General features: G+C 42.4%; 1 protein-coding gene across 2 annotated transcripts; it reads left to right on the top strand.

The window, feature by feature from the left end:
- The first annotated feature begins 462 nt into the window (after window positions 1-462).
- LOC126603363 (uncharacterized) lies at window positions 463-10285 on the top strand. 2 transcript variants are annotated; one of them, XM_050270290.1, is made up of 6 exons: window positions 463-734; window positions 833-1153; window positions 1321-1428; window positions 1514-1559; window positions 1757-1888; window positions 9808-10002. In XM_050270290.1, exons 1-6 carry the CDS (start codon window positions 526-528, stop codon window positions 9865-9867), a joined length of 876 nt encoding a protein of 291 aa, XP_050126247.1. In that variant the 5' UTR covers window positions 463-525; the 3' UTR covers window positions 9868-10002. The 2 variants fall into 2 exon arrangements, with proteins under 2 accessions (XP_050126247.1, XP_050126173.1); XM_050270216.1 differs by lacking the exon at window positions 9808-10002 and adding an exon at window positions 10003-10285 and having other exon boundaries at window positions 467-734.
- Window positions 10286-10519: the final 234 nt, after the last annotated feature.

The raw sequence follows: 10519 nt of genomic DNA on the forward strand, positions 1-10519 counted from the left end.
CTAGAACAAATTATTGTTTAAGAAACCACCAAAATCTTAATCAAGTATAGTAATCTTCTACATTTTAGATTTAAACTTGGATACAATAAAAGTACATTGTTTTAGCCAACTTAACCAGACATATGTTTGCAATAGGCACAAAGATTAGTTTGGGGAGTTGAGATCCTCTTCAGATCTCATTGTCCAAAGCCCGAGGACCTTAAAATTCAGACTGTTCAAAGAGAGAGATAAGGACACTTGTTTTTGTGCGAGATGGTGGCCAGCGGAATGGATTCATGAGAGTTAGAGAATTCAATTTAAGTGGTCCAGATTTCTTGGTTCTTGAACTCCTAACAGTGAGATTTGGGGACTATCTCAACTTAGTTTGGGATGCAAATAGAAATCATTTAAGTTCACTGGTCTCAAAAAAGAAAATGTGAGCCCAAAAACAAAGCTGACTTTAGGCCCAACTCAAATAGTCCAGACGCAAACCCAGAAAAAGCAGCAGCGAAGAGGTAGCAGAGAAGGAGGGAGTCGAAGTGGGAGATGAGCGAATCGGAATTGCCAACGAAAGAGGCAATCGTGCTGAGAGGGCACGAGGGCGCTGTATTAGCCGCCAGGTTCAACAGCGATGGAAACTACTGCCTCAGCGCCGGCAAAGACCGAACCATCCGACTATGGAACCCTCACCGCGGCATCCACATCAAGACCTACAAGTCCCACGGCCGTGAAGTCCGCGACGTTCATGTGACCTCGTAAGTCTCGAACTTTAATGTTGTCCTTCTGTCTTTCGAGCTTTTTGATTGAACCCAAATTTCCAAATTCCGATGAAAACATGTAAATTGTTGTTTAGGGACAATTCCAAATTGTGTTCCTGCGGAGGTGATAGACAAATATTTTACTGGGATGTGGCCACGGGTCGAGTGATTCGAAAGTTTCGGGGACACGAAGGGGAGGTGAATGCTGTCAAGTTCAATGAGTATTCGTCGGTTGTTGTCTCCGCTGGTTTCGATCAGTCGTTGCGTGCTTGGGACTGCAGATCTCACAGCATTGAACCAATTCAGATAATTGACACATTTACAGATAGTGTAATGTCTGTTTGTTTGACAAAGACCGAGATTATTGGTGCAAGTGTTGATGGAACTGTTCGAACATTTGACATGCGTATTGGGAGGTAATGTTGTTACATTGCCCTGAAAATTCAGAGACGAAAAACCCCATGTTTTTAGTTCAGCTGTACCGCTTTGTTACTTTGTGAAAATGCTAATACGTAGACACACCGAAGTTTAATTAGAAATTTCGTGAGCTTATTGTGACGATATTTAATGTTGAATTACATAGAGAACTATCCGATGACTTGGGGCAACCTGTAAACTGCATCTCAATGTCAAATGACGGTAACTGTGTACTGGCTGGCTGCTTAGATTCAACTTTACGCCTTATTGATAGGTATACATTTGAGTTTACTTATTGTAGATGTGTAACTTGCTTAATTTGCATGCACGCTCCATTCACTAACTGTTTCTTATGATAGAACTTCTGGTGAATTGCTTCAAGAATACAAAGGACACACTTGTAAGGTTAGTATGCAGCTGTGTACTGTGACTCCTCTTGTGATTTTTATTACTATACCATCCCCTTCATGCGTGTTCTCGGCTCTTTTGGTCACTTTTTCTCCGTATTTAGTGGTGATCTTGCAATATTTGACATAGGGTACTACGAAAGTTTTACTCTCTTGTTCATGACTTATCATTTTAATTGGTTATTTCTGTACCAGTCTTACAAATTGGATTGTTGCCTTACCAATACCGATGCCCATGTAACTAGTGGGTCGGAGGATGGTTACATTTTCTTTTGGGATCTGGTAGATGCATCTGTGGCAACAAGTTTCAGAGCGCATTCATCAGTGGTAAAGCTTATTTTTCTTTTCCAATCATTGTGTTTTTACTTTTAAAATAATGTTGATGTTGAATGCTCATAGCGCCTCTTCCTGTTTCTTGTGTATAAAGTTGTACGTGTGACTAATCCAGCCAAATTGAATAAGATTGTCAACAAATTTAAGAATAATCAGCTGCCTTTCATCATGTTGTTTCAGTTCTGATATTTTTCTTCTTTTTAAGGTGCATTTCTTTGTGATTCCTTGTTAATTGTTCTGTTATAATTTTGACTCTCCTCTGGATCTTGCTCTTTGATGTATCCTACAATAGACTACACTTAGAAAATTAGAGAATAACTAGAAACACACAAGATTTATACTGGTCCGGCAGAACTTTTGCCTACGTCCAATTGTGATTTCCTTGGGTAGAGAAATCATGGCTTCTTTGATTAATAATAGAGTTACAGTACAACAACAACAACAACAACAAAGCCTTTTCCCACTAAGTGGGGTCGGCTATATGAATCCTAGAACGCCATTGCGCTTGGTTTTGTGTCATGTCCTCCGTTAGATCCAAGTAATCAAGTCTTTTCTTAGGGTCTCTTCCAAAGTTTTCCTAGGTCTTCCTCTACCCCTTCGGCCCTGAACTTTTGTCTCGTAGTCACATTTTCGAACCGGAGCGTCAGTAGGCCTTCTTTGCACATGTCCAAACCACCGGAACCGATTTTCTCTCATATTTCCTTCAATTTTGGCTACTCCTACTTTACCTTGGATATCCTCATTCCCAATCTTATCCTTTCTCGTGTGCCCATACATCCCACGAAGCATCCTCATCTCCGCTAAACCCATTTTGTGTACGTGTTGATGCTTCACCGCCCAACATTCTGTGCCATACAACATCGTTGGCCTTATTGCCGTCCTATAAAATTTTCCCTTGAGCTTCAGTGGCCTACGACGATCACACAACACGCCGGATACACTCTTACACTTCATCCATCCAGCTTGTATTCTATGGTTGAGATCTCCATCTAATTCTCCGTTCTCTTGCAAGATAGATCCTAGGTAGCGAAAACGGTCACTTTTTGTGATCTTCGCTAGATTGCTCCGGTCATTAGTGTGGATAAATATATAAATGGATAGAGATAGGAAAGCAAACACAAGATGTACGTGATTCACCCAGATTGGCTACGTCCACGGAATAGAGGAGTTCTCATTAATTGTGAAGGGTTTACACAAGTACATAGGTTCAAGCTCTCCTTTAGGGAGTACAAGTGAATGATTTAGTACAAATGACATTAGGAAATATTGTGGGAGAATGATCTCGTAACCACGAAACTTCTAAGTCCCGGAGTGTGGTATCAGCTTGACTTTCCTTATCTGTCTCATAGGTAGATGTGGAATCTTCTCTGGAAGTACTCTTCCTCCATCCAGGGGTGGTATCTGTAACTGGTGGAGATGCACAAGGTAATGTATCAATGTCACTTGAAGCTTACTTGTAGTTTCAGGCTTGGTCAAGCGCGATACAAACCATGTAGTAGGAGTCCCCCAAGTCGCCGAGCTAGGGGATCTGCTGAAAGAAGTAACAGACAAGGTAAGCAATCAGAGCTCCGGCTGATTGTTCACATTCTCCCTATCTTGCAGGCAGCATGAAGGATAAAGAGAAGAAAAATGAGAAGAGATGATATGGGATACTTTTGCTTTTGAAGAAGTAACTTTCCACAGGCTTATTCTTGAACTGGGCTGGAGGGTTTTCTGGTTTCCTCCAAAGTATAAGGCCGACTGAAGAATTTGAGGGTCAAAACAAGTTCATCAAATCTAGAGTACGTTCGACCCTGCTGATATGAGATACTTTTGCTTTTGACAGAGTAGTGGATGTATCGGCACGTGTGCTGTTACGCTTGTCTCCACATGCTTCCTTGTATCCTTCTCACTTGCCCTATCTGTTCCTCAGGTAGATGCGGTATCTTCCCTGGAAGCATAAGATGTTGAAGATGAGTACTCGAGAGCAATGCCAGGGTAAGGGGTTCCAGGCAGTCAGTTCCTGGCTGGAAGCTTGATTCCAAGTGCTGACTGATTGCTCTCTTTCTCCTTGTCTTGCAGGTAAGAACAAGGCCAAAGGAAAAGACAGGGAAAAAGCATGATATGGGATACTCTTGCTTTTAACCCTGATGATATGAGATATTCTTGCTCTAGTATAGCTTGTTTACAGAGGTATTATCGGGGGGAAAGAAAGCTGAATATTTCGAAAGGCTTCGTTGGGAGTGCCCTCTCAGATAAGAGGAAGGGTTGAGCATTTTTGCAGGTCTGCCTGTCCGTTGGGGATGGAGGTCGATATATATAGGAGTCTCCCTAACATCAAGTAATAATGCTATTCCTTTACCCTGCTTGGTCATAGCACGGTAGTGGGAGCTGCCAGCTTCACAAGTTTTAACTCTGTCAGAGCACTTTGAAAAAGTGGTCTGTGGTATCTGGAAAGCTGATGTTGCGTGTGAAGATTACAGACAAGCTTTATCCAAGGAGATCCGGCTCTTGAAGTTGGGAAAGTGGTGCCTTTTCGGTTTTCGAACAAGCAATCCTGTCGGGGATCTGGCTCTCGAGATTCGGAGAACGATGCCTCTTCGATTTTTGAGAAAGCAATCATGCTGGGGGTCTGGCTCTCGAGATTCGGAGAGCGGTGTCTTCGATTTTTGAGAAAGTAATCATGTTGGGAGTTGGGAGTGTTTTCTCGAATATGAGTAAAGGTTGGGCATGTTTGCTAGTCTACCTTGCCACGAAGCACAGAGGTTGACACACAGGGACTTTCCAATTATCCAGCAGTGGTACTGTTCCTTTACCCTCTCTTCGATTTTTGAGAAAGTAATCATGTTAGGAGTCTGGCTCTCGAGATTCGGAGGGCGGTCGATTTTGGGGCAAGCAATCTTGTTGGGAGTGTTTTCTCGAATGTGAGTAAAGGTTGGGCATGTTTGCTAGTCTACCTTGCCATGAAGCACAGAGGTTGACTCACCGGGACTTTCCAATTATCCAGCAGTGGTACTGTTCCTTTACCCTTGTGGGTAAAAATATGGTAGCTAGGCCGTCAAAATTTATGTGTCTAAACTTTGTTAGTATTGTTTATTTGCTCTTCTTTTACCCTTCTTGGTCAGAGCGATGTAGTGAGAGTTGCAAGCTTCACGTGTCTCGACTTTGTCAGAGAACTTTGGCAAAGTTATATGTGGTACCCATGAGCTACTGTTGCGTGTGGGAAGTGGGTGATTGAACAGTACGATTCATGTGCTTTCTACTTCGCCAGAAATCTTCGACAGAATGCCCATAATTTCCGCAAAGCTGAGTGTGCGTGTGACAGGTGCTGACAAGGCTGGAAAAGTAGTCTCAACTTTGTCAGAGAACTTTGGCAAAGTTATATGTGGTACCCATGAGCTACTGTTGCGTGTGGGAAGTGTGTGATTGAACAGTACGATTCATGTGCTTTCTACTTCGCCAGAAATCTTCGACAGAATGCCCATAATTTCTGCAAAGCTGAGTGTGCGTGTGACAGGTGCTGACAAGGCTGGAAAAGTAGGTGCCTCTTTGATTTCTGAGATCGACTCTCGTGGTCTCTGAACAGCCCAGCTTTTGAGAAAGCAAACCTCTTCGATTTCTGAGATCGGCCCTCGTGGTCTCTGAGCAGCCCAGCTTTTGAGAAAGCAAACCTCTTCGATTTCTGAGATCGGCCCTCGTGGTCTCTGAGCAGCCCAGCTTTTGAGAAAGCAAACCTCTTCGATTTCTGAGATCGGCCTTCGTGGTCTTTGAGCAGCCCAGCTTTTGAGAAAGCAAACGCCTCTTCGATTTCTGAGATCGACCCTCGTGGTCTCTGAGTAGCCCAGCTTTTGAGAAAGCAAACGGCTCTTCGATTTCTGAAGCTTCGTCAAGTGCAGATTTTTATAGAGGCTGACATTAAGTTCCAAAGCACACTTGAATATCCACCAGTAGAAGCTCCATTCTTGCACTTCTAAGATCTTGATTTGTCTGACCTCTTCTCTCTTCTACACCTTTGAAAATGTCTGGCCCCTCCGACCGTCGTTTTGACTTGAACCTTGTTGAAGAGGCAGCCCCGCCTTCTCCAGACAACATATGGCGCCCATCCTTCGTCTCCCCTACTGGTCCTCTTACCGTTGGGGATTCCGTGATGAAGAATGATATGACCGCTGCGGTAGTGGCCAGGAACCTTCTCACTCCCAAAGATAACAGACTACTTTCCAAACGGTCTGATGAGTTGGCTGTTAAGGATTCTCTGGCTCTTAGTGTTCAGTGTGCAGGTTCTGTGTCTAATATGGCCCAACGCCTATTTGCTCGAACCCGCCAAGTTGAATCATTGGCGGCTGAAGTGATGAGTCTCAAACAGGAGATTAGAGGGCTCAAGCATGAGAATAAACAGTTGCACCGGCTCGCACATGACTATGCTACAAACATGAAGAGGAAGCTTGACCAGATGAAGGAATCTGATGGTCAGGTTTTACTTGATCATCAGAGATTTGTGGGTTTGTTCCAAAGGCATTTATTGCCTTCGTCTTCTGGGGCTGTACCGCGTAATGAAGCTCCAAATGATCAACCTCTGATGCCTCCTCCTTCTAGGGTTCTGTCTAGTACTGAGGCTCCGAATGATCCCCCTCCGGTGCCTTCTCTTTCTGGGGCTCTACCGACTGCCGAGACTTCTCCTAAGCAACCTTTGTGAAGGCTCCCTCTTGTTTGTTTATTTTGACTCAAGTATATGTACATATTTGTAATTTATCGGGGATATCAATAAATAAGCTTTCCTTCATTTCAACGTATTGTGTTAAATCACCAAAGCCTTCTTCGCTAAGTTCTTTGAATTTTCTTTTGTTGAAGCTTGTATGTTGGAGCTTTGTGAGTGGAGCATGTAGGTTGAGGTAGTGTTCCCTTAATTTCCCGAGCGAGGACAACTTCTCGGTTGGAGACTTGGAAAATCCAAGTCACTGAGTGGGATCGGCAATATGAATCTTAGAACGCCATTGTGTTCTGTCCTGTGTCATGTCCTCCGTTAGATCCAAGTACTCTAAGTCTTTTCTTAGGGTCTCTCTCAAAGTTTTCCTGGGTCTTCCTCTACCCCTTCGGCCCTGAACCTCTGTCCCATAGTCGCATCTTCTAATCGGAACGTCAGTAGGCCTTCTTTGCACATGTCCAAACCACCGTAACCGATTTTCTCTCATCTTTCCTTCAATTTCAGCTACTCCTACTTTACCCCGGATATCCTCATTCCTAATCTTATCCTTTCTCGTGTGCCCACACATCCAACGAAGCATCCTCATCTCCGCTACACCCATTTTGTGTACGTGTTGATGCTTCACCGCCCAACATTCTGTGCCATACAGCATCGCCGGCCTTATTGCCGTCCTATAAAATTTTCCCTTGAGCTTCAGTGGCATACGGCGGTCACACAACACGCCGGATGCACTCTTCCACTTCATCCATCCAGCTTGTATTCTATGGTTGAGATCTCCATCTAATTCTCCGTTCTTTTGCAAGATAGATCCTAGGTAACGAAAACGGTCGCTCTTTGGTATTTCTTGATCTCCGATCCTCACCCCTAACTCGTTTTGGCCTCCATTTGCACTGAACTTGCACTCCATATATTCTGTCTTTGATCGGCTTAGGCGAAGACCTTTAGATTCCAACACTTCTCTCCAAAGGTTAAGCTTTGCATTTACCCCTTCTTGAGTTTCATCTATCAACACTATATCGTCTGCGAAAAGCATACACCAAGGAATATCATCTTGAATATGTCCTGTTAACTCATCCATTACCAACGCAAAAAGGTAAGGACTTAAGGATGAGCCTTGATGTAATCCTACAGTTATGGGAAAGCTTTCGGTTTGTCCTTCATGAGTTCTTACGGCAGTCTTTGCTCCTTCATACATATCCTGTATAGCTTGGATATATGCTACTCGTACTCCTTTCTTCTCTAAAATCCTCCAAAGAATGTCTCTTGGGACCCTATCATACGCTTTTTCCAAATCTATAAAGACCATGTGTAAATCCTTTTTCCCATCTCTATATCTTTCCATCAATCTTCGTAAGAGATAGATTGCCTCCATGGTTGAGCGCCCTGGCATGAACCCGAATTGGTTGTCCGAAACCCGTGTCTCTTGCCTCAATCTATGCTCAATGACTCTCTCCCAGAGCTTCATTGTATGACTCATTAGCTTAATACCCCTATAGTTCATGCAATTTTGTACATCGCCCTTATTCTTGTAGATAGGCACCAAAGTGCTCGTTCGCCACTCATTTGGCATTTTCTTCGTTTTCAAAATCCTATTGAAAAGGTCAGTGAGCCATGTTATACCTGTCTCTCCCAAAACTTTCCACACTTCGATTGGTATATCGTCTGGGCCTACTGCTTTTCTATGCTTCATCTTCTTCAAAGCTACAACCACTTCTTCCTTCCGGATTCTACGATAAAAAGAGTAGTTTCTACACTCTTCTGAGTTACTCAACTCCCCTAAAGAAGCACTCCTTTCATGTCCTTCATTGAAAAGATTATGAAAATAACCTTTCCATCTGTCTTTAACCGCGTTCTCTGTAGCAAGAACCTTTCCATCCTCATCCTTGATGCACCTCACTTGGTTTAGGTCCCTTGTCTTCTTTTCCCTTGCTCTAGCTAGTTTATAGATATCCAACTCTCCTTCTTTGGTATCTAGTCGTTTATACATATCGTCATAAGCCGCTAACTTAGCTTCTCTCACAGATTTCTTCGCCTCTTGCGTCGCTTTTCTATACCTTTCACCATTTTCATCGGTCCTATCCTTGTATAAGGCTTTACAACATTCCTTCTTAGCCTTCACCTTTGTTTGTACCTCCTCATTCCACCACCAAGATTCCTTTTGGTGTGGGGCAAAGCCCTTGGACTCTCCTAATACCTCTTTTGCTACTTTTCGGATACAACTAGCCATGGAATCCCACATTTGGTTAGAGTTACAGTACTTTTGCAAAATCCTAGAACTAATCCCACTTTGTCCCTCGACTATTTCTGGCTTTTTCTCCCAAACTTCTAGCATTGCCGCACCCTTTTTATAAGTATAGGGTGTGGTTTGCATGCCTGTTTTCTGATTAAGTTTTCTATTTATGGAAATAGAAAGTACACTTTCTTACCTATTCCTATTAGACTTCCAGGATTCCTAATCTAATTGTACAAGGAAACTATGATTCTTTCCTAGTCCAGGAGAAGAATCGGTGCACCTTTAATTTCCCTAATACAATCCTAAACAAAAGAGGACACTAACTTTTATGAGCCAAAATCCTAACATGTTCTTCTTTTTTAATTTTCTCGATATTTTTTTGCTCTTCAATTGTGGTAGCTTTTGGTAAAGCTTTTTCTTTCTGTATATTGTTGTGAACTGGTACATACTAATATGTCATCCTTTTTGTTCTGATTTATTGTCAGAGTAGACAAAACATCATGGAGGTTAGTCCTCCCTCTTATGAAATGCTCCCCTCAGATAGAATTAATCAGACTGTCCTTGTAGAACTTGCTTTCTCCCCAGAGCAAACTCCACAATAACTTGAGACTGATCTCAAGGGCTTGCTGCTTGCTGGGTACTTTAATAATGTATTAGTTTTAAAGTGAAATGGTAAATAAAATGCAAAACGAGTTAAAACTTCGATGGTGGGTATGGAAAACACAAACTGAAAAGACCAAATTGTGAAATAGTCAAAGTTTAACTGTCACAAAACTATTCTATGATCTCAAGGCAAACTTCGTCGAGGAATTGTGTTGCAACATTCATCGTGATTGTAAGGGGTTTAATAGTAGTGTATTGGTTGCAACATTTTATCATTGCTATGCTTCTTTCTCAAGCAAACTAGTTTAAAGAATAAAAATTTTTACATGTACATTTGATTTTGACCTTGACCATATATGTTTCCTGTTCCTCCGTGTGTATTGTTATGTGGCCCAGGATCTGTTCCGGGTGAAGAACCATACCGTTGTTGAAATATGCATGTTGATTGTTGAATGAAGCGATCATGAGTCATCCCCTGAGGACAATAACACTAGACATCTTAGTTTGCGAAAATGTTCAAGTTTTGTTTTCCATGTAATAATGGTTTGGAATGCAATGTTAAACAAAAGTTGGTTGAATTTTCTTTTATAGGTCACAAGTGTCAGTTATCACCCAAAGGACAACTGCATGATAAGTTCGTCTGTTGATGGCACCATTAGGGTGTGGAAGACTTGAAGAAGCAATTAAGCAACTGGACCTCGAGGCGTAGCTATTTTATACCAACTATCTTGCCCTCTTGCCCTCTTGCCCTGCACGGAGATTTTCCAATGACTATTCTAGTGTTCAAAGGACAAGTACGTTCAAGCACCTTGTATTGATGATAGAAATTTGTTATATACATTGATTGGTTATATATTTCAGAACTTTCCATCAATTTGCACAATGTTTTTGCATGGACATAGAGCAGGTAAATCTCCAATCATGCCCAAGCCAAGCGCCATTTTGAATAATAATCGAAATCCTGTGAAAGAGTGAGAATCCGCAAAGATGAGATAATTGCTCGCACACAAGGGAAGAGAATTCTCTCGTCTGATGCTTGTCACTAGAGTTGGTCCCCGACGGATCGTTCGAAAACTAACATTGTAGAATTGCTAAATGAAAACAGAAA

Source organism: Malus sylvestris, chromosome 1 (assembly GCF_916048215.2).
Source record: "Malus sylvestris chromosome 1, drMalSylv7.2, whole genome shotgun sequence".
In the NCBI taxonomy this organism is placed as follows: Eukaryota; Viridiplantae; Streptophyta; class Magnoliopsida; order Rosales; family Rosaceae; genus Malus; species Malus sylvestris.